Source organism: Zonotrichia albicollis, chromosome 1 (genome assembly GCF_047830755.1).
Source record: "Zonotrichia albicollis isolate bZonAlb1 chromosome 1, bZonAlb1.hap1, whole genome shotgun sequence".
Classification (NCBI taxonomy): Eukaryota; Metazoa; Chordata; class Aves; order Passeriformes; family Passerellidae; genus Zonotrichia; species Zonotrichia albicollis.
Genome location: NC_133819.1, coordinates 146,614,120 through 146,641,632, shown reverse-complemented (window position 1 = coordinate 146,641,632; position 27,513 = coordinate 146,614,120). Strand labels below are relative to the sequence as shown.

The 27,513-nt window shown below is 41.2% G+C and overlaps 1 protein-coding gene across 10 annotated transcripts in view; it reads right to left on the bottom strand.

Moving 5' to 3' along the window:
* PHF20L1 (PHD finger protein 20 like 1) overlaps positions 1-20,268 on the bottom strand; it is a 57,255-nt gene extending 36,987 nt beyond the window's left edge. For 4 of the 10 annotated variants that reach the window (XM_074557237.1, XM_074557258.1, XM_074557263.1 and 1 more), the window contains exons 1-8: positions 20,113-20,268; positions 19,008-19,113; positions 11,671-11,842; positions 11,445-11,529; positions 10,585-10,673; positions 8,028-8,090; positions 4,215-4,422; positions 3,427-3,558 (exon numbers count right to left, since the gene is read on the bottom strand). In XM_074557237.1, coding sequence (XP_074413338.1) covers positions 3,427-3,558; positions 4,215-4,422; positions 8,028-8,090; positions 10,585-10,673; positions 11,445-11,529; positions 11,671-11,842; positions 19,008-19,090 — 832 coding nt within the window. In that variant the 5' untranslated portion in view covers positions 19,091-19,113; positions 20,113-20,268. The remainder of the gene's footprint in view (positions 1-3,426; positions 3,559-4,214; positions 4,423-8,027; positions 8,091-10,584; positions 10,674-11,444; positions 11,530-11,670; positions 11,843-19,007; positions 19,114-20,112) is intronic. The other 6 variants (XM_074557242.1, XM_074557291.1, XM_074557278.1 and 3 more) reach the window with 3 other exon arrangements.
* Positions 20,269-27,513: the final 7,245 nt, after the last annotated feature.

Here is a 27,513-nt window from a genome sequence, read left to right as displayed (position 1 = left end):
TTGAGTTTTAAATACAAAGGAAAAACAAGCTACAGTTTATGAGAAGCATTTGTGGTCCTGTAAGGCACAGGTTGCCCAGAGAAGAGTGCCCCATCCCTAGGGGAGTTCAAGGCCAGTCTGGATGGGGCTTAGGGAAAGCCAGTCTAGGGGATAATGTTGAATTAGATGACCTTTAGGTTCACTTCCAACCCAGACCATTCTGTGATTCTCACTTTCTCTGATTTTTAGTTTTAGCTAGATGATTCCTGCTCAGAAATTCAAGCTAGTAAATCAATCCAGAGTCAGATCTGTCACTATATAATCCTTATGATTTCCTTTTTCTCTACACCATGAAGTATTTTTCTAACCAGGCACCATGCTTGTAGGACAAAGCATCTTCACCAGCTACTGCAAACCAGGACTACAGGCTCACCACCCTGTCTGTAAGAGCACCTAAGAAAGCAAAAGTAGGGAGTGGCACAATGAACCAGGAATGTTTTGTTCTGCAAACTCACTGTAGTTATATCTGGTTTTAGGTACCAACATGCCAGAAGACATGGAAGCAAACATTCCAACAAGGGCAAAAACTAATTGGAAGATGACATTAATATGTGCTTAGCAGGGGATGTTCTTCACCTTTGGGAAATGTAACTGCTCCCAGTGCTAGCAGCAAAAGAAAGGGCAAAGGAAGGAACTTTGTTTTGTTGAATGGTGAGCAGGGAACACCTGATGCAGCTGTGGGCCTTGTGGCAGACAAGAAGACCCTTCTCCATCAAATGCTGAAATCCAGGGAACAGTTCCCTTCACACAGCCTCCTGCAATAGTGTTTTGCACTATTTCCCCAATACAGCCATAAAATCTGGTATATGTTTTCCTAACAGCTACAATTCTTTTATTATTTTGTAGCCACTCCAATGGGTACACCAGCATTATTCCCAGTCTTCCCTCAAATCTAAAAGCTTCTGGTGCTGGAGACAAAAATGTTACAATTCAAGTGTACACTGATATACAATACATTGTATATACAAGCATTTAATGCATAGGAAATAAATGTGACAAGGATTAGCAGCCACATTTTCAAAAGGTACTGGTATAAATGACTTACTATGGTATGAACTGCAGAAATGTGTTAATTTGAGAACAGATATATGAAGTATCTACAAGGCAAGACAAATTTCTTCTTGCAGTTAAAGGATTAATACATTTTCACTGAAAGGTAACACATCCTCTGCTAGCCAAGTATGTCTTGTGGAGACAGACACACTGTTTTTAAAATGGTAACAGAGTCAATGGTTTCAAAATCATGTTGAGTTTGTATGAACCTGTGTCACTGGTATGATTCTCATAATGCTCCTGAGGTAATAAGAATCTATCCACAAGCACAGGCAAATATAATTTCTAAAGGTAAAGGTTTTTCAGCTGGTTTTGGTATCTATTGCTACTAACTGCTATTGGAAAGAAATTAACAGGGCTCCACCAATATCCATCTAGAGTCTCTACATCTTCTAATACTACTGCTCATGGCAGCAATTAAATTGAAACTTTAATGAAAATGTATGTAGCATGGGAAAGGAAAGAGAAATGGGGCTGATAAATTTGACATCCACTAACAAAATCAGGAACCAAAGAAGGAGTCTTCCAGGAATAACAATCCTGGAGGCAGAAGATGGGCTCTTCTAAATACTGCTTCCTTTGTACAAAAGGAACAGATCCTTTTCATCCTTTTTTGGATGAAAAGCTGGACATGAGCTGCCAACACTCTTCTGGGCTGCATCAAAATCACTGTGGGCAGCAGGGTGAGAGAGGTGATTCTGCTCCACCTGCCCTGCCGTGTCCAGCTCGAGGGTCCCTGCACAGGAAGGACATGGACCTGCTGGGGTGAGTCCAGGGGAGGGACCCGGAGGTGGTCAGAGGGCTGCAGCACCTCTCCTGTGAGCAAAGGCTGAGGGAATTGGGATTGTACAGCTTGCAGAAGGCTCCAGGGAGATCTTACAGACCAGTGCCTAAAGAGGGTCTAAAGAGAGCTGAAGGAGGACATGAATTTAGAGGGGCATGTTGTGATGGGAAGGGAATAGATTCAAACCTGAAGAGAGTAAATTTAGATTAGACAGGAGGAGGAAATTCATTCCTAAGAGGGTGGTGAGGCACAGATTGCCCAGAGAAGCTGTGGATGCCCAATCCTTGGAAGTCTTCAAGGCCAGGCTGGACGGGGCTTTGAACAATCAGATCTAGTGGAAGGTGTCCCTGCTCATTGCAGCAAGGTTTGAAGTAGGTGAACTTTAAGGTCCCTTCCAAACCAAACCATTCTGTGATTTATAGCATTTTATTTTTACTGATTGAGAGACTGAAACAGAACCACTCTCATAAGAAGACTGACTAAACATCCTCCACTGCAGACCAATGAAAGGCTGGATAAGCCAAAACAAGTATGAAAAAACTCTCACTATGCAGTTTAGTAAATTAGGTTATTTTTGTTTTACAGAAACAAGAATTTTTATCTAGTTCCAAAAAAACCCAACAAAAAAGCCCCTCTCATTTGTAGCACAGAAAAGTTTACCAGCCTTCACATGAAATACTATTGAGTAGAATAATGAGTGGAAGGAATTTCTATCTTGGAGTGTGTCCAAGGGCTCCTCTGTTAAGGCAGACACTTCACAACTTTCTTCAACCCAACTTTTGAAATGCATCTGATACTTTGCCAGCACAGATAAGACTTTGTCCTAAAGACTGACAGGACCAAAGCCAGCAACACAACTTTCTTATTTGGAGGACCATAAATTGAAATAATTTTTTCACAGGTAAGTAAATTTCTATTAAATTCTGGAATAAATGCAGTTCTCAGCTTTTAAAGATAAGACAAATTATTTGATTTCCTGTTCTATAGAATGTATTCTGTAGTAACATTCCTGTTTTCCATTAATATCTTTGAGCAGTACAGATAGAGAATGAATGCTTAGACACTGGAAAAAAAAAATCAGATCTTTATAGCTTCAATTTGTAGGGATCTTTATTTCTAAATGAAAAACTTTTTAGCAACAATTTCACTTTGGGGAAAAAATATTTTCTGCTTCTCCACAGCTAACCCTAGCTTTAATTTACAGTAGTATGCAATTCATGACATTCTTAAGAAGTTGTATAAACCCAAAATCACCCAATAATGAAGAAAACTGTATAGCTAGAGGTAAAATATGCTCAAGAAATTCATCAATTCAGGATGGTTACTATACTAAAAACCTAAAAAGACCAAGTACAGTCTGTGACCAATTTATGAACCAGGTAGATTTTACCATTTATGAATTCCTTTAAAATTCTAAACAAGCAGTGTCTGCACTGACCATCTGCCTCATGAATGTGCTTTATGCAATCCACTTCAGCACCTTCTTTACAAGCATGAATATTTCACTACATGAAAAAGGAACAAAGCCAACAACAAAAAAAGTCTTTTACCAGTGATCTTGTTTAGGCGAGCTCTCTTTGCCTGAAATGAGTTGCCTAGATTACTTTTCCTCTTGTGTGATAACGTGCTCTCTGCCTGCACAAAGGCCATCTTTGGAACATCCACTACAGGAAATCCTACTTCTAAACACAAGAAAAACCTCATTAACTCACATTTCATAAATGCATAACACCCAAAATACTTGAATACTTCAGAACTGCTAATAGAATATGGTAGTAAAGAAACTTTAAATGTTTATGAAAAAGGAAAATTATACATTCTGAAGATCTAGAATTACATATGTAAACAATAAATGGCAATTATCTAAAAACTTCTACTTTTTCTGAATGTTATGAGAAATAAGCATTAAATACTTTAAATGAACAAATCTTATCAACTCAGATACAGTTTCAAACACCCCTGAATATGGATATATCATGCGTATTGGAGGGTTTTGTTTTTTTGTTTTTTTTTTTTTAAAATAAGATAAGGGATTATCTCACAGGGAAGAGAAGATCCAGGAACATCAACCAAATTGTACAATGAAATCATTAATAAAAAGCTATGTTCTACTCTTGATGAAGTCAGTTAGAAGTTTAGCACAAGCAGTAAAGGCTGACTGAACTACATTTATCTGATAAATATAGTTTCTGAACCAATTACCATTATGTATCAGAAGGTTATCATAAGAGCAAATGTGACATCTTCCCCTAAAAATATTGATTATTACTGCAAAATTAGCAACAGTAGTTCAACAATACAGAAAAAACAATTTTGTGTTTATAGAATGTGCTTTTACCAAATGTGTCACTAGATGTAGGCTCCTCTTCCTTTTTTTGGACTTCCTGCATGATTGTAGAGGTTGAGGTTTCTTCCTTTTTTGAAGGGACTTTTAGCCATTTTCTGTCCTCTTTATCTTTATTGCTGTTTGCACTGGTTCTAGGTTTACTTCCTGCTTTGTTCTTGGCTGCTGCAGCAGCAGCAGCTTTGACCAAAGCTATCCAATCCTCCAAAAAGGAAAAAATGGTGAGTAAGTATAATAAAGTGGCTAAAACTCAAACAGAAAATACTTGTAAACCCAGAGAACTTTATTTAGAAATATTCAAAGGAAATTCAATTTATTTTTATGGTTACTACTCAAAGTGTGGTAAAACTGACCTTCCCAAATTTCCAAATAAACTTGAAGCATTATCAGTATGTCATGTGGATAAAAAGGAAAAAAAAATCTTCCAAAAAACCACTGTATTTAGAAATCTGGCTGTACACATTCCCTGTTAAATTACTTTTTATGTCATTGCTTTAGAAACCCAGGAGCTCCCAGTCCCAGAAGACTGACATTTTTCTTACCCTTCTGGCTCTGAAACACACAATTCCATACTTGTTGACCTATTATGCAAAGCTACAACTGCCTCAAAGCAGAGTCCAGCTGCAAGGAATTCATCCTGAACTAAACTGATAAACCAGGGATAACTCCTAGCTCATTACACCTTTGTTTCCAGAGCAACTATAGACTCTTTTACTCTTTTTGTATTACCTATTACAGGTTTCACTCACTAACTTCAATGAAGTACTCTATAATATGACTGAATTTCACCATCTATATTTAAGGTAATTATGTGTCATTTTGCATAATTGCTTATTTGTACCATACAGAAACATTCAAGGGGTGAACAATACATCCCACTCTAATCTACTTTTTGACATTTAGACCAAGTCAAGCCACCCCACAAGGCAATAGAGAGAACTTCCTAGGCTGAGCCAAGCTCTTTCCACTAGTTTAGAGCAACAAGACTCCAGCCTTATGTCTCCTGAATGTCAGGGTTCAATCTGACTGCCAAAATTGTAACTTGATCCTTTTGACTGAAGTATTTTTTTGAACTTTCTATAACACTGAGGTACAAAATTCTTCCGTGGAGAAGCTATGTGCAATACAGAAGGCAGCAGAAATGATCAACCAGTCAGAATAAAGCATCTGAGTGCTCTGAATTACAAGTACTACCCCACACAAAAAAATATGAAAAAGGCATTTTGTCTAGTTACCCATGAGTGCTTTACAAACAGCACTTTTTTTTTCCAACTGCAAACAGACTATTTTATTCTGGAATATCTCCTTGTTGGTCCGTCATCATACAAGACACCTAATGTAGCTTGATTTTACAGCTCTTGTTCCAATGCAACCTTTTCCCCACTCATTACATATTATAAACCTTTCAAGTTTCTGTTCTGCTGAGGGTTTCTTTGCCTTCTTTGACATATGAGGAAATCGTAACACAAATACAGAGTTAATTCTCCTTGCATCATGCTTTTCCTTTTCCATAGTTCAATACTTTTAGATCACTGCTTTACATGGGTTATGCTTCTTCTTTGCACCAACTTACGTACTTCGAAACAGCAACAGTTTTGATTCCTCTAAGATAAAGTGTTCCATGTCCACACTGTCAGTGCAAGATGCAGACACACACTCTTTTAGCCAGCAGCAAAGTTTGGAAGCACTTTGGTAATGCTCACACAACAGGCAACTACTGAGGCCATTTGGTGACATGCCAGCACAAAGGAGCGTGTCTAAGTGCCAGCTGCATAGTCAGGCAAAGCACACAAACCTCTCTTTTGGGCAGCCAGAATGAGCACACCTACCAGCTCCAGTCCATCCAGGGCCTTGCCCATCCACCAGGACAAAGAAAGGATTGAGCTATTTGTGGTGGTGAGGAATTAGGAGAGCTGAAAGTAGAAGTCTTACCCTGGCTAAGGGATGAAGAGGATCTGTAACATGGCTGGAGATGAGATCTTATGATAAAAGTGGGAAGGGGAAGTAGTGCAGCCTGCATGAAAACAGCTTCTAAAGAGCACCCTAATTTTCAGGCAAGCTAAGCACCCTGGAATCACAAGCTTTGAGAAGATACCAAGCTTCAAAAGACAATACTGAACCAAGTATCCTGGTCTAAGTGCAGCTGATGCCACATGGAAAGGAGTTTTGTGGTTTTCTTTGTATTTCATTTCACTGTTTGGATACTGTTCTTACAACATGGAGCTTACAGTAGCAGGACACATAACAATGAAGCAAACAAAGGTGGAACACTCAGAAACCAGAGAAGAGACACATTCATTATGGTGACAGTTATACTTTTTTCCAAGATTAACATGTAAATTTAAACTCAGCGAAGAGAACCTTAAGTAGTTGGGATGGACAAGATTATGACAAGAGATTCCTTCCAACCTAAAACAATTCTGTGATTCAGAATTCTTCAGAAACTCTGTGGGTCCATTTTTGTTTTGGCTCTGGAGTAAACATACAGGCACTAAAGTGACACAGTTAATGCCGCTTTTTAACCTTGAATTACTGCTGAGTGCTCAGCAGCACAGCTCCTGACATGTGAGAATTATTTAGCATCTAAAATGGTAAAGTGACTATATTTCTTTTGTAGAGCACAGGAATTCCTCCTTCAAAATGATACATTTGCATCTTTTTCAGAATTTTTACCAAGAAATTAACAAAACAATAGAAGAATAATAGCGGGATCCTAAAGCATGATAAATTCTGAAATCTTCCTCAGGCTAATAGTATGTTATCTATTCTATCAACCATAATAGCAGGACACTAAATATTACAGACATCAAAGAAACTAGCTAGAAATTTTAACAGTCGGACAATTTCCCAGATCATACAAAGCCAAGGACCCAAATATGAACACATTTGAAATTAAAAGAGTAAAAGCAAAATCCTTCTAAGAGAAGTTTTCCCTACTTTTCTTTAATTTCCTGACATTGTCTCTCTATTGTAAGTAGTTGTGTAGCTGAACCAGCTACTCTGCATCATCCAGCCTGATATCCCACTTCCCTCAGTACCTCACCTCAGTGAGCTTCTCATTTACATATGTAACTTTAAAAAAATATAAAATAAAATACATCCAAAATGTGTATTTCCTTCTTCTTTCTTACTAAAATTCAGCTTTCCAGTAAGCTGAGAAAATTGACAGGAGAATAGTAATGACCCACAGCAGTTAGAAAACAAAGCATTACTTTATGACTACTGAGGAAAACTGTCATTATGCTAAGTAGAGTCACTAAATCAAAACACAGGAAACTGCACAATCAAGAAATACATAAGCAGAAATTACTTAACAGCCTTACACATCAATTGGCTAAAAACCTTGCATTTTAAAATATTCCTTGTGTAACCATAATCCTGCAAGAGTGGGAAGGCAAAACCAGAAGAATTTCCAAAATCCAACCCTTGCGTCAGCAGCAGAATTCACACATCCATCGCTCTCCCTCCACCTGCCTACAACCACCACCTTTTTGCTTCTCCACAGTACTAAAGATTCAGCTGCTTTTTCCTCTTCTGTCACACCATAACTTCCAACTCCCACACGTTCATACATTCACATACATAAAACATGAATCTATAGACTGGCTGATTCCACATCAAGCCTGGATTCCTTACCCTCACCTTTCAATTCTACAGTCTGCCCCACCTACATCTCGGCTCACATTGTCTCCTGTCACATCTTCTTTTTTCCTCTGGCCCATTCGCAAATCCATGCTTTTTCCTCAGCTTCCTCTTCCTGTGTGCCAAGTCCCCTCCCTCTCCTTCAAATCCCTCCTCAAAACTCACTTCTTTTGGTTCGATTTCCGTCACTAATCTCAGCTCCGGCGCTATCTGCTCCCTCTCGCGCGCCTGATTACATCGAAGATAAAACAAAAAACATGAAACAGAAAAAGTAAGTTATCCAAACACTTCATATGTGCTCTCACAAGGGCAGTCTCAATATCCCTTTTCCCCCTCTCTGTACTATGTTAGTGACAGATCTGTGTGATTTTGAATAATTTGTGCTTATCTGAACCACAGCTGAGCCTCGAGACTCACTGAGGCTGAGGCTCATTGTCACTGAGACAAATATTTTTCACTCTTTAAAAATTTTGCCTTTCCATCCTCGTTGCTGAATTTTATTAAAACACACATCTGCTGCAACTCAGAAATAATTTGAGCGCTACAGCATCTACAGTCTTTTCCTTCAAGTCACACTAAGCTCAAATCAAAGTATTAACTAATCTCTATCTCCTTCAAGTAATTTGAATTCTGCATGCTTAGCACACACCTTCCATGAAGATCTTAAAATTTCTTAGACTTACTGATGCACTAGAACTTGAACTTTCTTAAGCTTACACTCATCTCTGGAAATGTATATTTTAGTTTGGATATGCAGAAAATACAAGTTGTAAGTTTAAATGAGGCATGAAGTGCTGCATCTGACAACTCTATTTAATTTTTCCAATCAGTTTACACTCTTGCAATTTCTGTAACCTATACATAAATTTTAGTAAATATTTTCTTACAAAACACATAATGCAAAAGAACAAAAACATCCATGGGAGTTTGAGGCTTAAGCAAAGCTCAGCCTCAGATAATTGATTTTCAACCAAATCTTAGATCATGTTTTATTTTGAAATAACACAAAAACACTTCAAAAAATGAACATTTTTCCATTGCATTATATGCAAAAGAAGTTGCAAGAAAAATTATATCTTGCCTTTGAAAGCTACAGACTTTGATGCTTATTTATTTTGCAGGATTAAATGCTACAACTAGTATCAATAAGCATTACAGAAAGCAGAGTTGGAGGTGTTCTTGTATCCAAACAACTTAAAATTCTAAATCCATCTCAAAGTGTAAATTTGTGCCCCCAATTCCTTCTCAAGATTTCATTGAAGCAGCCTACATTCAACCCCCGAGATGCATAAGTGGCACCATAACTCTCAACTACTGAGAAAAATTAGAAATAACAGATGAGCTGGACTGCCACCAAACAAAGTCTGGACAACATAATGGCTGTGAAGTAATGGATTTACTTTTTTTTTTTTAAAGCTGAGATTGCCTGTGGCCTAAGGAGTAGTAACTCAAGATTAGACACAACATTGCTCCCTAGGAAAAGCGCAGGACAGAATCAGGGAGTTCTTTCCACTGCCACAAAAGGCTTATTTCTTTTTGGTCACAATCACATTACCCAAGTTTTGCTTTTTGTAAGGAAAAAGGAACACTCAAGCTTCCTAAGTTACTGCCATACTGACAGTATTCCTTGAAATACTACACAGTGGTTCTACAGAGTTACTGTAAGACTGCAGCAAGAAGCCAGGGTTAGTGTGACTATAGATTTCAGCTTCATCTCCTTCAGGAAACATCTTTTAAATAATGCAGTGGTGTCTGCACTAAGTTCCAGTGTCCCTTGCATAGTGGATCAACCCTACCATACAGCTACCTTTACCCTGAAGGCCAGGATGTGGAGATGCTTTCAAGCCAATCCAATTATCCACGTGCCCTGGTCACAATATGGATGGCTACAATGGTAATTCTGAAATATTTGAAGTCTACAAAGTTAGGAGTATTCTGAAGAAAACTAAGAGCAAAGATCAGCTTTCATGGATTTTGTCTCAAATAGTTTCAGTGGAGTAATTTCTCATTAAATATTAAACACAGTTACCATGCAAAATAAATGCAATGGCATTTGCACTGAAAGCATGTAAGAGTTTTCAATGATGTTCCCCTTTCACAAGTAAAGAGGCCTAGTGACTAAATCATGTCTCTACTTCATAGCCTTCCTCAGCTTCCATTCAACATCTCTTCTTTAACAGCAACCGGACATTATAAGAGACAAGAAATAATTAACTGTCTGATTGCCCCAAAGTTCTGATACAGGGGGAATAACCCCAAAGTCATGTTTGTAGGAACATGTGGGCAAAAAGCTCTCATAGTGGCAAACAAAAGACATGGGCAGAGGGTGGGGAATAAATAAAATTAAAAAAAAAATCAGCAGCACAGACTGCTGACAAGCTAAAGTTTTTTTCCTGAAAAGACAGCAGAGGGAAAAGTCACTGGATGTCCCTGGTTTTGTAAAGTCTGTAAGACAAGGCTTTGTGAAGAGATTAGTTGGCAATGGAGTGTCCAGCAGCAAGACATTTCAGTGAGGCAAGGCCACTTGAGCAGCACACTCTGAGGCACCATCCATAAACTAGTGAAGCAAGGCAGTGCAGGGCCTAGAGAAAGACTAATTTCAATCTAGTTGTGCTACTGACACTTCTACTGTCTCACGATATAAAAAAACAAACAAACAAAACAATGAAAACCCAAACAACTACACAAAACCTAACAAAGCAATTGCTTTAAGCATCCTTACCTGCCCTTTTGCATCCTCTGGCATAGATTTGATATGCATCCTTTTAAGACATCGAATGACACCATCATAGAATTGCACTGTGAATGTTCCTAGAAATGATTGATGGAATCACTATGAGTAGTTAAAAAATAAACATTTTGTAACTATGAAAGCTTTATGTTTTGCATGTTATTTTGTATGACAAGAGTAACCAGGTGTTACCACTAGTCAGGATCAAGAGAGGTACAAAAAGCCATAAATGATGGCCTCAATAAAACCGTGCTTTGATACTGTTACTCTGTGTCCAGCTGGGCAAATTCAAGTATGTTTCAGCTACTGAGTCACTTCTGCTCATAATTCATTGAAATAATAAGTAGTATTTAAGATGCTACACCAGGGAAACAGTTCAATTCACATCCAAGTCCTCATTTGCTCTAAACTACAGTAAAAATGTCAACTTTGTATGTTCATTAGAAATACCACCACTGTGAAGTATTTAATCTGTGCCCTTATTTTCCCATTTCCATTGTTTTTCTTCAATAAAGAGAACTAAGACAATTATGAAAATTTAAATAGAACATTAACTCAAATCAAAAATAGCACAAAATTGTCCTCCGACTGTGCACAGGAGCTTTTGATCACTGAAACAGTAAAAATATTTTTAAAAGCATTTTGTCTTCTGGGAGAAGACAAAAGAGAAGTTTTCAAATTTGACACAGATAAAAGACAAACATTTTACTAAATTTGATATATAAAAACATTTTCACTTAATATTGGGGCAGAGAGGGAAACCTCATAGCCATATCACTTCTTAAAACAGACTAAATCCACAGCACAGCATTTTCAAGCAGGCCTTACCAATGGAGCATTGCAGTACATACCCTCTTTATTAATTGCTTCAATCTTTGCAGGGTAATATCGACAGTCTGTCCAACGAGCAAGGACTTCTTCTCCAGGTTTAAAATCCTATTTTAAACAAAATTAGTAATTAATATTTAAATAATTTAGACATTTTTTTCCTAAAAATTAAGTATTATGTGCTAGAGAGATTTAATGACAAGTAGAGCAGTTTACAAAAGTCTAAGACAAAATAAATGTACCACTTACAACAAATTCTTCATCATCCTTCAGCCCCTCTTTCCTCAAAGCTGGTCTCTCCAAAGGTCTCAGCCTGTTGCTGTCCCAGTAAATCCACTCATCGTAGCGATGGCTCCAGCGCTCAAAATGCACCAACATCTTCCCCTCCTCATAATCTATTTTCTCAATTCGAGATGGATACCTGAGTGTTAAACACAAACTGCTAAGCCTCAAAGGTTTCTGTCTTGGTTTAGATACAATAGTGCCTACAGGATCTTCCAGAAAGTTGTATCAACACTCTGTACTGAAAAATCTCTAAGTCTGAGAAAGGATAAGTAACTGAAATGATTGGATAACATTTAGTTCAAGAATCTATAAACAACATTGAAAATTGGAATCAGGCAGAATTCAGCTTCTTCTGCCCTTCAAAGAAGTATTGAAACAGATTCAAAAGTGCACAGAATCTCTCAAAAAATAAAAAAAGTTAATTACATAACTGATTTTTTTCATCAGCATTTATATTAGGGCTGATCTAAAGTTAACAATGTGTATGGAAAAGAAAGACCACAGGAAGAGGACAGCTACCTTTAACTTTCTTCAGTTGAAAAACAACAATTAGCAGTTTTTCAAACCAAGTACTACTGTGAACCAATAGTAAAAAAGCAGAGCTTGAGTAACCAATTTCCAATCCTACAGCAAATTTTTAGCTCTAAAGGCAACTGACATATATAGGAAACCTATCAACATCATCAATTTTGGATATAATCTCTCCAAAATACTGACTGTGCTCTTAAAGGAGTCTCTATCACTATGTTCTGACTGAAATGTAAGTTATCAAGAAGTACAGGATTTCCTTATTTCTTACTAACTGGACCTGTACATTAAAACAAAAGATGTCAATCTCAATTTGCTCTTTCTTTTCTCCTGTCCTACTTCTTCAACTGCAGTGGTGTATACAGCTTCCCAACATTTAAATATCTCAGGAGCTACTGATTAAAAAAATCTCTCTGATTTTCTAGGTTACTACTGCAGCCACATTTCACCTTCACACCAGAATTCAGAGACACTCCAAGCTCTTGTGGCATTTCTCTCATCCATATATTTCAGAAACACTAAATATTTTTATATCCATTCTTTAAGACCCCATCTTTTTCTTGCTGAACTTCCAAAAAAACCCACAAAGTCTTAGTCTAAAACTGAAGCCTCTCATTTGCAACTCCCCTAATAAAATCTTTTTCAAGTCATTTTTTCAAGTCTTTCAAAGAAACAAGATCAGCCTCTCATCCCCCTCTAAAGTAGACTGACAACAACAATCTAACAAGAAAGGTGAAACTGATGATCTACTGCATTAAAACAGAATGTAAAACTCTTGGGTCAAAGCTGTATCCCAGCAGCAACATTCTGGTTTAACTCTGAACAAGGCTTCAAGAAAATAAGTCAGCCATGAAATGGTTTTCCTAAGCCCTGCCTCTGATTATACTTTCTTTATAAGTCCATATGCTGCTACACTTAGAAATTTTATTATAAAAAAATAGTATAAATTTTCTAGGTTTTTTTCATCTTCCAGTTTCAGACTGGAACTTGACACTAAAACACCAGAATAAGCAGTAAGAGAAGCAAAGTAGAGGAAAAAGTTAAGTTACTGTTACAACAGCAAGTGTGTGAGAAACAATGTAACCTAAAGGAGTTCCAAGCAGAAGGACGACACAGAAGATATTTACCAGAGGGAAAGGAGGAAAACCGCCAGAAAAGTAACAGGAGAGAAAGTTCATTTTGCAGCAATCAGAAATTCAAGCACTAAGAAGAACGGTGATGCCCTTTCCAGCACAATTCAAAATTTTAGGTTTATTGCATGCCAGCCACCAGTGATGCAAAACTATGGTTGTTTCACAAAATTCAGGGCCAAGCAGCTGAAAGAGAATTCTCCTTTCCCTACACATGTCGAATGCAAACTCTGCTCCCACTATGGCACAGCCCTGCAGCAGCTCCCCTGCTATGGCCAGGAGCTTCCTCTGGTCAGCACCAGCCAAGGCACCACTCCAAGCACTCTGTGAGACGCCAACAGGAGGGACAAACTGGGAAAATCCAGCACTGACATGGAAAAAGCACACCATGTAAGAGGGGAAAGTAACATGCAGAGCAAAGTTTAAAGACAAATTTTTTAAATTAAGATAATTATAAAGACAATTCAGCAAGCCAAGAATCAAGACATTAATATATATATATACAAAATCAAAAGAGAAAAAGCATCAGTTAAAAAAGATGTGCAAAATATTAACTCTCATTAGAGAACACTTTAGATGAGACATGAAGCTCAAGGTATTTATAGGTTAATTTTTCTTGGCTAAATACAACTTCTGCTATCAACATCTTTCTAAAAATCCATGATATGTCCTTAGAGATGGAACTGCCCAAGCCATATGCAATTGGTTATTAGGTAACCCAAACACAACTCCGTATTTAGCAACAAACTATTATCCTCAACATCCACTAAACTTAGCCACACATTGTGCCACAAATATGCACAAACAGTAATATTTCACAATACTGATCCCACAGTGGAAAAGACCAGAACATATGTACTGCAGAACTTACTCTTGTAAATTATCCCCTGCACAAAAAACATCTTTCTGGTGATTTTGTATTTTTACTGAAAAGAATCAATTTCATGAATTAAAAATATTAATATGAAGATGATTACATCTCTTAGGCTTCAGAACTTTTATGCGGAAGTTCCTTCCATCACAAAGTTACAATTAGGCATTTGAAGAAATACTGCAAAGGCAGACACAAATATCATTCTTTACAGTACCAAAGAATAATAATATCTAAGGCCAAAACAACTTTCCAGTCAGGTTAATTCCCCCAGCAAGTAAGCCACATTAAGTCATCACAATGAAACTGATATACATCTGGATCTGACAACACTTCATCAGCACAAACCAGAAAAACACACTCTAAAATTTGAGGGAAAAGTCTTCACTTTTCAAAAAAAAAGAAAAAAAAAATACTCAGACCAGCACACTGAAATTCGATAATCAAGGAGTTTCTTTTAAGGGAAGAAACAATATTCTGCAAACTTTGGGTGTGCTTTTTCAAAAACATCTGGAAAGAGCATGTAGTAATCACAAGTGAAGTTTCATCCAAATTTCAGGGGGGTTTGCTCTTGCTTTTCCAAGAGGGAACAAGAGAACTGCTGGTAGCTGAATTTACCTGCCCAGTTTACACATTGCATGCCCTCCATTCTCAGGTTCCAATCTTGGCAGTTCCACTCATTAGAATTATGCAATATTTTTGGAAAGCCTCAGAATTTGGTATGGCTTAAAATGAATACTATGAAGCCCTGGTAAGGCAACAACAGTGTTCTAACATTTATACAATAAAAAAATAATTGAAAACTTCCCACTTCGCTTCTTTACAGTGTAAAAAAAAAACCACTGAACATTTTTTCCACTGCACTCAACACACATTAACAACCACACAGACAGCACTTTTTTTACATCATCCTTTTAACCTTTCAAAAGTGACCAAAAAGTAGCGAATTGCCTTGTGAAATGGGACAACAGGCATTTCAGACTGTAAAAGAGAATACAATATTACTAAATTTGCCCAAGATTGTACCTACAAAATCTACAAACACACTCATACTTCCTGCCTTTGCAACTCTGGTTTGGTTTAAAAAGTGCTTCCTTCTACCTCATAGAGGATATAAAACCAAATACCCTCCATACTGACTTCTCACAAATAGTGTTCTAGAGTCTGCAAAACCTGCAAACACCTTTCTAGGTCCCCACATTTATTATACATATATTGTATGAAATACAAAGCAGACTTCACTTCCCTTTCAAACACCTGCCAGGTAACCCAGTCAACTGAAATCCAAAGCAAGGACTGTACCAAGTAAGAGTTCTCAAAGTCCTTCAGAGAAAAGACTTCCTCCATACTGGAGCAGGGGTGGAAATTGATCCAGATAATCAAATACACCAAGAGGTAGAACTGTTGTTCCAACAACTAACCTATTTTAGAGAGCTGTTTCCATTCTAGAAAGCAGGGCCATCTATCTGTACTTCATCACCTAACTTAAGAGTTTAGATTGAGCATATTAATAAAGACTATCAGAAAAACAACAGGGATTTTTCAAATCAGTATCTGCTGCTTACAGGACAACCAGCAGAGAGCTACAGCCAAAAAAGCCACACAAAAATATTACAAAAAGGAAGAGATGCATCTTTAAATACATCAGCTTTGCAGGGACAGTGTCCTACTTGTGGGAGCTGACAGCTCAAGAACTGTCTTACACACAGACATGCACTTGCAGGCAAGGGCAGCTCTGCTGCTTTTTCACTTGCTCTGTCAGCAAAGAGAGGCAGTAGAGGGTGCATGCACATGTATCAGTTTTTGTATGAGATCACAGGAGAATTCAAACTGAAAGCAACCTCAGAAAGCCTCCAGTCCAACCTCCCACTCAAAGCAGGGTCAGCTATGGCAACAGGCCAGGTTTTCCAGTGTTTTATCCATCCCAGTCTTGAAAAACCCCCATGCTGGAGACTCCACAAACTTCAGGCAACCTGATCCACTGCTTGACTGTCCCAACAGGAAAAAGATTCTCCTTGAACCTAGTCTGAATATCTCATTTCAGTTTGTGCCTGTTGTCTTGGTTGTTTTGCTCTCTAACTACCTGGAGGGTTTGGCTAAGGCTGGTTGATGACAGCCCTGTAGGTACTGGAAGGCTGACAGTGGGATTTCTGAAGCCTTCTCCAAGCTAAAGAAGTAATTTCCTCACTCTCTCTTCATAGGTCATACACTCCTCCAGCCCCTGATCATTTCACATACTTAATCATTTTCTATTTTGTAATTTTCAATGCCATCTCATTCATTATCTGCTGACAGATGATCAGTTTTGATTAGAGCTGCAGTTCATGGCTTGCTTCAGTGGATTTAAATGGAACAAGTGGTACAAGTTCTTTATGCAAGATGATCCCCTGCAACAGCATAACTGCTGTGCTTGATAAAGGAGCAATACAGCAAAACTAAGCATGCTCATTGACAGCCTGTCCTGTCTTTGCTGACCAGTTTGACCAGGCTTTCTTCTACTCTGTCACAGTACATGACAAATGACACCAGTGATCCAAACACCCTCTGCAAAATCTTCATTTAAAAGTACAGGGCTTTAAAGCAATAAGTAGTTAAGGTACATTGATGACATCTCAAAAGTTTACAGAGCATAAGTGAAACACCAGATGCCAGGAGTTCAATTTCAGCAACTACTACACAGGTGAAAATTAAAGACCTGCAAAAGTACCTCAAAAAACAAAAACATATTTTATTGTATTTCTTCTTACAGCCTCTGGAAGCCTTTCTTGATTAACACTTTAACTAGTCAGGACCATCAGATGACAGCAAGCTTTCAGAAAAATGAAGAAAAAAATTAAAACCCTTTTAAAGGCTATTTCTCAGCAAGTGTGCTCAATTTGTCACTTGTAGAAAGACTGAGCTAAGCAATAGCAATGCTCTTCAATTTGGCTTTTGTTAAAAAATAATAAAGAGATTTCATGTAAGTTCAGCAAGTTTATTTTCTTTGAAGTATGTATTTCTGCATGCAAATGAGCAGAATGCATACAGATTATATATAGCAAGAATTTTAAAAACATCCACCACTCCCTTATGCAACAGAAAGCCAACTAAAAAAAAAATCCCATAGACTATCATTACAACCCCTGACACCCTAATAATAGCACAACAGTGGATTTTCTGTCACAAGGTATTTGGGTTTGTATTATTAGCTCATTTTGTATTACTAGTTCACTTGAAATGCAGTCCAGTTTTCATTGTTGCTGTAACTGCTGAATTTTGATATTAACTTTCTTCTGTATATGGCAGCACAAAAGTTTACAGGTATTTAAACTTGACCTGGGTCTACCTGGTGTACAGATAATAAATCAAATCCTGGAAAGTTCAGGATAAATTCTATTCTTCCTGAAAACACCCAGCAACTCAGCTGCAGAGCTTGTGACATGGCCATGCCTGACAATCCAAACCTAGACAAGAACTCCAGCACTGACATGCAGCCCTTCCCTGGAAAAAGGCTGGGCAGGTCTGACACAAACATACACTGGATACTCAGTAATATTTTTTTTATATTATTAAGCTATATTTACATACTAATTTTTGTTATCTGATTACATAACCAACTATCTCTAGTCACAAATTATGCTATAAAAAATTTTTATTGCTCTATTTTGGATGTTTTCCTTATCCTGCCATTCAGTATGCTGAAAACCCAGTCTACAGCAACAGGTAAGAACAAGAACAGTTCTATAAACCAAGTTCTTTAGAGTCCATTTATTAAGACAAACACTTTTCCTATAATTAAAATCAATGCTCTACAAATAAAAAGTTTGACCCAACTTTGTACACAGAGCACATAACACTGGAGCAGAGATGTCAATAACACACAGACTTCCCTCTCACATCACTTGGAGTCACCAGGATCAGATATTGACAGGAACATGCTGAGCTCTCCAGGAATGCAACAGAAAAGCAGCTACACACCTCTACATTTCCCAGCCCTAATAAATCAGAGAGCAGCTAAGAAAAAACTTCTAAGTAGAAGCATCAACTACTTCAGTCACCTACTCTAACAAAACCAGGGATTTTTCAAACTCAACTAGCATGGCCAGCACACATCAACAGATTAGCCCACTTGCTTTAATAAAATTTTTACTAGCAAATTTTTCATCAGAACAGCTCCTTTCACAATCCACATGCTGTGCAGCATAGTCCTTGTGCCCACAATTTCCATTTTATAGTCTGAATTCACAATAGGCCTGGCTGGTTGGGAGTCACAGTTTTAAGCACTTAATTCCTCCAGCTGTTTAATAAAAACACAACTGTATCTGCCTATCCCATGAACTCCAATTCAGGATGTGGGTTTGGGTTTGTTTTTTTTTAGAATCAGTTTTGTGGACCTGTCAAGTGTGACAAGTGAACACAAAACAACTCCCCTTGCATGCCTTCAAATGAAGACAAAAGAAGTCTTTGATCATGAAGTTTGCCTCATTGACACACTGATCACTTCGGCCATGACACTGAATTCCACACTGCTCCAGAAAGGCTCTTTGCTTCCTACAGCTGCACAAGCCACCAAGAGCAAACACGCACAAACCCATAGGAAAGTTTAGCTCGATTTCTGAAGCGAAAATATTTTCCTGAAAGCTAAAACTTTTAACAGACTTAGGTGGAAATTCATAAAGTTCACATGTGGAAATTGTCAAATAACAGATGCACTATTTTTTATAATCAATTGTCAAAGCTCACAACACAAAATAATTATGCTCTCAGCCAACACTACCCAATGTCTTCCATACCATTTTTGCAAATAGTCCAGTGCCTCCAAACGAGCACCAATCTCAAATGTGATTCCAGGACGATTTGGAGGCTTTTTACTCATCTTGATATTGTCTTTATCACCACCTTGGAAGGAAGGAAAACAGTTGCATTAAAACACATTATGTTGTTTAAAATGTCTCATTGACAGCAAATATATTCCAGAGGGTGAAAAGATGCAAAATTTTGATCCTGACTCTGTATAAACTGCTTAGCTTACAGAAATACAGGCAGGGACCAAAAACAAAGGCATTAAAAAAATCTTCATATATACTTTTATTCAGATTTCTTTCCCTTCAAAAATATCTGTCATCAACCTTAAATCAAAAACTAGTAAGAAAAAAACATAGTGCTCATCTCTGAAACTCTACTAGACTGTAATTCCTTCACATAATTTTTAAGCAACATTTTAATTTACCTATAGTTAACATGTGTGCTCTCCTCGGGTGAAGAAAAGGGAAACTAGGAAGAACTTACCTTATCAAGAAGAGATAAACATGGCCTAAAGGGCAAGTAAGATTAAATGAGCACAAACAAAAAATAAACAAAAACCTCATCTTGAGTATTTCTATTCACTCATAGTCGCATTCATAGCACTGAGTTTCAGTCACAGCTGGCTTCTAATTTTATTTTGCAGCTCAGTCACTATCACAAAGGGAAAATACCCCAAAAACCTCTCTGTGCAACTACTGTCGCTATCACCGCCACTTTCCGCGGTGCCCCCTGCACCAGCCCAAGACCCCTTGCCGAGCGGCAGTGCCGGGATGCGGGCTCGGAGCCTGCCAGCCCCGCACTGCGGGGGGAGCGGCACCGGCCCCCGTTCCGCAGCGGGGCTCCCCTGCGAGCTCCGCCAGCGCCGAGAGCGGCCAAGGGCGAGCGGGGTCGGGAGCGGCGGGGCCGCGGCCGCAGCGCTCGGCACAGCCGGGGAGGCCCCGCCGGACCCCCGGCCGCGGGCGGGGCCCGGCGCGAGCAGAGCCGCGGGCGCCGCCCCGCCAGGCCCGGCCGGGGTGCGGGGGCCGCCGGAGCCCCGCCGCCCGCGCTCCCTCCGCATTCCCTCCTCGCTTCCCCCGCGGTGCCGGCCCTTACCGCCCGCTCGGCTCGCTCGGGGCCCGGCGCGGCTGCCGCGGGCTGTCCGGCACGGCCGCCCCTCACCGCCCCATCCTGCCCGCGCCCCGCGCGCGTCACCGCCGCGCGACGCGCCCCGCCCCCGGCACGTGACTGCGCAGGGGCGGGGGGCGAGCCAGACAAAGAGCGGTGGCCGCGGCCCGGGACAGCGACATTGCGATAGTGACACTGCTTCACACCCACACTGCTTCACACTGCCGCAGACCGCCACACAAACAGCGGGGAGCGGAGGGGGTGTCCAGCGGAGGGAAAGGAAGATGTTTAATCAAGGCATTGGGGCATTTCTCGCCTTGGCAAAGGCTGAGGGAGTTGGGGCTGCTCAGCCCCAGAAGAGGCGGCTGAGGGGGAACCTCGTCCAGCAGTGTCTGAGGGAAGGGTCGAGAGCACGGATCAGGCTCTGTTCGGTGGTGCCGAGTACAAGAGGGAACGGGCACAATGCACAGAGAGTTTCAGCTGAATAGGAAGAACTTTAGTGTGCAGTGACCCTACACTGAAACACTGCCTGAAGAGGTGTGGAGTCTCTGTACTAATTGAGGTGGACACAATCCTGTGCAATGTGTTCTAGAATGACCCTGCTTAAGCAAGAGGGTTGGACCGAATGACCCACTGCTGTCCCTTCCAGTCTGACCAGTTCTGTCACTCTGTGATAGGGAGAAACAGACTCAGGGCAGTCACTGAGAAGGTCGTGGAGGTGCCACAGCCCCAGCCAGGCAGCAGCCTGACAGTGGCCTGTCCTTGCCTCTGTTTTTTACCCATGAAATCACCTTCATCTGACCCACAGATTTTCTTGCTGTTATTCATCCCAGCCTCCCCTCATGCTGCTGAGGGCTGGGTGGGTGCTTGGCAGCTGGTGAACAGCCCACTGCTGTCCCTGTGACACCCAGGGTTGTGGTGGCTGCTGTGTTGCTTATCACTGTGTTCTGCTCTGCCTGAGGGACCTGTGATAAAGGCAATGACCATGAGCCAAGTCTGGCATTTGGCCCTTGCATTGCAGCCATCCCAGTGCTCAGGGAACAATCTCATGGAGTCTTTCCTTCTATTCTTCTGCAGGACAGATGTTCCCAAGCTTGTAATGGCAAGATCAGCAGCATCATCACATCCCCCTGGATGTGATCAGTAAAATAAATGTCAAGTTTCCACCAATTAATAAAAAGGCATAAAGTATTTCTGGAAACTGCACATTCTGGAGCACAGCTTGTCAGTCCTTTCCATTAAGTGATCTTTAATAACTTTTCTGAGTGTATTGAGTTTGTGTGGCAAGATTTTGGTAGTGGGGGGCTTCTGTGAGAAGCTGCCAGAAGCTTCCCCCTTGTCCACCAGAGCCAACTGGGTCTAAGACAGTGTTTTGCCTTGGATGGTAACTGGTGAGTGATCAGGAGTGATCTTTAGGACTGACCTCTCCTCTTGCCCTAGAAGCCTTTTTTTTTTATATTTGCTCTCCCCTATCCATTTGGGGAGGCAATGACAGATTGGCTTTGGTGAGCACCTGGTGTCTGGACAAGGTCACTGAAAAGCAGCAGGACAGACAGGACAGTTTGTGTGGTAGCCCTTGGACCTGTCCAGAGAGTACCAGCTGTGAGAAACCTGCTCTGTGCTCACCTGGAGCTTCTGGCAGAAAACACCTGGAAAGACCCAAGGTTGACCTCTGGGATTGTGGAGCTGAGGGTATCAAGGGTCTGAGATGTACCAGATGTTCATAGGAAGGGACACCTCTACACATAATGCAACTGAAGGTACAGGGAATAAGGGGATAGGATTGATCACACAGTGGGTTCTGAGGAACTCCCAGTGCCCCTGAATGCTGAAAGAGGTCACCATTTCTTGCAGTGTGTTGCAATTTCCTGTTTTAAACTTCCCAGCCCCTTCCCAGGTGTGACAATGCCTCTCTTCCCCTTCCCCCTCGCCCCCTGCTGGGCTGTCAATCAGTCTTAACATTCCAGCAAGGCCATCGTGTGGTTGGTCAGGTTCAAAGATGCCCCTATGCCCAGAGGGGATTGGCCTGTCTAGGTGTCCCTCTTCCCTGAGACCCTCCTCCTCCCACCTGGTTGGTGCCTCACCTGTCTCTTCCTCTCCCCCTGTCCCTGGCCTTAAATTGAGCCTGGACCATGTGCTCGGCATTCTGTTGGAGCTGTTACCTAAAGATTCAGACGCCTGTGACCATGGAATAAACTCTGGATATAAACCCTCTGACAGAATCTGTCTCTTTTTCTCTTCACCTCGCCTGAAGCCTTTCCACCAGAGGTAAACTGAGTTTCTAACCTTGCCTGGACTTGTTCCAGTGCCTGCTGCCACATACAGCCAGCCAAAAGTGTCTTTGAGGTGAAATACCACAGTCGCCGCCTTTGGCCAGCAGCAAGGGTCAGACAAGCCCAGGCACAATCTACCTGGTAATATTGGGATTCAATATTCCAATAACCATTGAACCAGGAGGCAGAGATTTCAGAGCTGAGGAGGTGGCTCAAGCCCAAAAGTATAATAAAGAGCAGAAAGTGAAAGGCAGTATGCTCTGTTTACCAATGCTTCCTGTTGTGTTGTGCGATACCATCTGATGTGGAAAGCTGCTGAGTGGAGCACAAGTCATGGACCAAAGTTATTGATTGCTCTTGTATGGATGTTTGGGGGATGTCCCACAGACTAAGGGAATGACATCTGTACATGTGTCACTGGACAAGGAAGGGGATCATGATTGATGGTGATGTTGATATCACACCAGTGTGGTGGATGCTGCTGAATAACACTTCCACAGTATCAGGGCTCAGGTTTTTTTTTTTTCCCACTCATCTTCCCCAGCAAGCAGGCAAGGGGTGGCCAAGAGACTGGGAGATACAGTTGACCTAAACTAGCCAAAGGGATATTCCATGCCATAAAACATTGACCTCAGCAAGAAAATCTGGGGCAGAAGAAGAAGAGGACTGTTGCGTCATTTTCTTCCAGGGTGACCTTTGCTGGGAGATGGAGGGGTATGGGTCTGCTGGCAGGAGGTGCTGAGTGCTCCCCTTTGAATTGCCTGGGGGATTTTTGGGGTTGGGTTTTTTGGTTTAGGGGTTTTTGCTTTCCTTCGTTTATTAAACTGTCCTCATGCAGATCTGAAGACATTTCTGGGGGTACTGGTTGACAGTGAGTGAACACAAGCCAGCAGTGTGCCAAGGAGAACAATGGCATCCTGGCTTGTATCAGAAACAGTGTGACCAGCAGGACTGGGGAATGAGATTGTCCCTCTGTACTGGTGAGGCTGTATCTTGAATCCTGTGCTCAGTTTTGGGCTCCTCACTGCAAGAAAGACATTGAGCTGCTGGAATGTGTCCAGAGAGTGGCAGCAGAGCTGGGGAAGGGTCTGAGCACAAGTCTGATTTAGAGGAGCTGAGGGAGCTGGGGGTGCTCAGCCTAGAGAAAAGGAGGCTCAGGGAGGACCTTATCACTACAGCTCCCTGAAAGGAGGCTGTAGCCAGGTGGGGTTGGTCTTTTCCCCAGACAACAAGTGATAGGACTTGGAAAGGGCCTCAAGTTATGCCGGGGGATGTTTAGATGGGATATTAGGAAAACATTTTTTGCAGAAAGTGGTCAGGCATTGGAACAGGCTGCACATGGAAATGGTGAAATCATCGCCATTCCTCAGTGTTCAAAAACAAACGTGGATGTGCCAGTGGGAAGCATGGGTTAGTGATGAACTAACCAGCAGCTCAATTGTCCAGCAGCTCAGTTGTCTTAGAGTTCTTTTCCAACCTTAATGATTCCATGATTCTCACTTTTGTTCTTCCCATTCTCTTCCCTATGCCACTGCTGGGGGAGTGAGCGTGTGGCTGTGTGGGCGTTTGGCTGCTGTTCAAGGTCAATCCATCTGCTTCATTTAGTCCCCAGGAGGCTGCCTCCCACTTGAGGAGTCTTTATAGACATAATGTTCAGTAGGATATTTTAGAGTATTTGCTATGATATTTTTTTTCCTCCCTAGATTTTCCCTTGTTACCATTTTCTGGAAGGTGGTAACAAACAGAAGAGACTGAAGGAAGAAGGAGGCTTGAAGAAAAGAAAGGAAACAAAATAAGAAAACAAAGAGGGAAGGGAAGGGAAGGGAAGGGAAGGGAAGGGAAGGGAAGGGAAGGGAAGGGAAGGGAAGGGAAGGGAAGGGAAGGGAAGGGAAGGGAAGGGAAGGGAAGGGAAGGGAAGGGAAGGGAAGGGAAGGGAAGGGAAGGGAAGGGAAGGGAAGGGAAGGGAAGGGAAGGGAAGGGAAGGGAAGGGAAGGGAAGGGAAGGGAAGGGAAGGGAAGGGAAGGGAAGGAGTTTTTTCCTTTTTTTAGTAAAAATGTTGCCATTGTATTCATTTGAATTCTCCAGCTCTTACTACTCTTGGTGTAGTTTTGATGCAATCTTTGGTTTAGAGGGTTTGCCACAGGATAGTGAAGGCTGTTGTGTAAGAAATGAGCTCTTTTTGAGTGACAAAGAATGTGCAGCATCAGGATAGTTGGAAAAGTGGAGGTGCTTCTGTCCAAGGAGAAGGAACGGGGGAAGATAAAGGCCATGAGGATGGAGCTGGACACATGGGAATCACTGAATCATGCTCTTCACTGCTGAAGGCTGAGTTTTGCCATGGTGTGGGATGGGCTCAGAGCAGTGTGTGGTACCTTGAGCATCACCTTGCTGCTGAGGCTGTTGAGAGGGAGGCAGAGCTGGCAGGAGGTGGCAGAGGCACAGAAAGCCCCTTGTATTAATATGGACTAACAGCACATCTGTGAGCACAGAAGAACACAGGAGGACAGGCCCATATAATCCCCAGACCTGGCAGCTCCCAGGAGCAATCAGCCCATCAAGGGCCCATTTCCTCAAACTCAGAGGAGCACAGGGACAAATGGCAGGTGGGAACCAAGCTAAAGACTTGGAGGAAGGGACACCTGATGCAGGGTGCCATGTGTGACTCCTACCACACTGCCTTCAGAACAGCAGAAGTCCATGTGTGGTCCAGCAGCACACGGCAGCATTTCCTTGCACTATTATCAAAACATTTGTGAGAACAAGGAGCCCCAGTCACTGTCCCCATTTCTTTGCTACCATTCCATGTATAACCATCCCTGCCCTGCTGGAGCCCACAGGCACCCATAGCCCCTGCTGGCCCTGATTTGCCTCCCCCAGTGCCTCCCTAGCTCTGCCCATGGCCCAGGACCCCATTTCAGCTACACTATTCCACCATAAAACCAGCAAGGAACAATTTAGGCCAAGACATTTATTATATTCTTTTAGTACAAAACCACATCTGATATCTGACATTAGATATTTAGTTATTTTACAAAACTAAATATGTTCTCCTGGGAAAACAAGGCCTACATGGCTGCATTGCCTGTCTGCCTACCATTTTCCCTTTCTTCATTTACTCCTAAAACTTCTATTTTACTTCAAGCTTGACACAGAGAGACATACATAACATTATTCCAACTTTTCTGTTAAAATGCTCAACTGGACAGGGGAGGGTCACTGAGTCAACCTCTTCACGATGGAAAGACTCAGTGATTATTTTCCTTCAGACACCAGAGCATGACAAGACAGAGATGCAGGAAAAGAGATTTCAGTATTTGTGCTCCTCACACAATTTGGTGTTTAATCTTGTCACGAAGCATGTCTTCAGCTTCGTCATGAATATACAGGCCATAAATTGGAAACCAAACTGGATGGGAGATTTTATATTGCCAGTCAGTGACTCACTGAGACTCGGAGAGGGGGAGAGAGGATTTCATAATCAGCTGAGCATGAGCTCATGATGTGCTGTTGATGCTGAAAAGACTAATGCAGTCTTTGCAAAGCACATGCACATGGAAACACGGAGTAGGAGTAGAGAGGTGACATTATCGCTGCACTTGGCACCAGTACGTTGTTATTAAAATAACTGGCTGTTCAGAGAACCCATCCAAAAATGGGAAGGGTTCAGGAAAGGTCTGGGAAAATGATCAAACACCTGGGAAAAGAACGATATTATGTGAGAAACCCAGACATCAGTTTGTTTATTTTGCCATTTGTTTTTTCTTGTGGGCGATTGGGTTAGGTCATGAAAGAACTACTTAAAATGTCAGATATTGCAATTGTGAGATGACAGTCAATAGAATAAAACTTTATTGTTGTTTACCCTTATTATAATAGAGAGGTATATTTAAAATTACTGCTGGTGCTTGTATTCAAATGGTGTCTGCACAGCCTCAGTCTGGCAAATGTGCATCAGCACCTCTGCCCTGCTCTATCCATCTGCACAGGCAGCTTGCATGTGGCCTGGCTCTGTTCTGTCATCATCTGTCCTTCTCCTGCCACTTCCTTGGTCTATTTTGGCTCCATATCTGACATCAAGCTGTTATGGCCCTCTCTTCAGTTTCTCTGCCCTTCTTCTTTCATCCCAGAAACTCCCTCCTTTCCAGAAATTCCTCCCTCCTTCTGTGAAGATTTCCATTATCTCACCAAACACTTCTCTTTCCCTTTTAAAGTCCTAAATTTTCCAGATGCTGGGAAATACCCTAAAGTGAATGAGTTTTGAAGCATCTGGCCTTGTATGAAAAAAGAAAGTCACTAACAGCCATTGCCATGGACACCATGCAAAATAGTAACCCTGTGGGTTTGGGACATCAACCCCATCTTTTTCTAGTTTTGAAAGACAGAGAAACTGGACATTTTTTACTGAGTTGCTCACTGGTTCTTTGCAAAATGCCTTTAATTCTGTCAGTGGTTTCTCTCAGAGAACTGCCTGTTTGCCCACAGGTGCTGTGTTTCACTGCATTGCTGGAGAGCTGGCATGAAGCTGGAAAGCAGTAGTAAGGATCCCTACTGGATTAAAATTCTGCAGTATTTTAAGAGTGAAGTACAGTAAGGTGAGAGTGCTAAGGAGTGAGACCTGGTAAATCCAGGTGGGGAATGAAATTTGCATTTAGCAGGTGGTTCTGACATTACTGAAAGTGCCCCAAATCCACACAAAGAAAGAGAAGAAATAGCAAACATTGGCATTTGATGGGGTTAGAGGAAAGCCTTGAGGGTGAAGTTGCTGCCCACCAGAGTGGTACCTCCTGATGCTCTGCATGGCTGGGAGGGAGCAGCTCCCTGTTTTGGATGCAGGCAGCTCTGCTGTAACATGTTACAGCCTCACTAAACCTCTTTCTCAGTATCATTTGATATTTATTGGGGGCATAAGGAACATTCACCACACTATGAATATTGTTTTGCAGTGAATGTTAGACCTCTTGAGATGTAATTGTGCTTTTGCCTCAGAAACAGTCCTGTCCAATGCATCACTTACTTCTACCTTTCATATTGCAGCCATAAGTCTTGGACAGTGTTTTGGTTTTAGATTCTGTAGATTGGACTACATTAGTAAATATATTACTGAATTTTCCTTTAA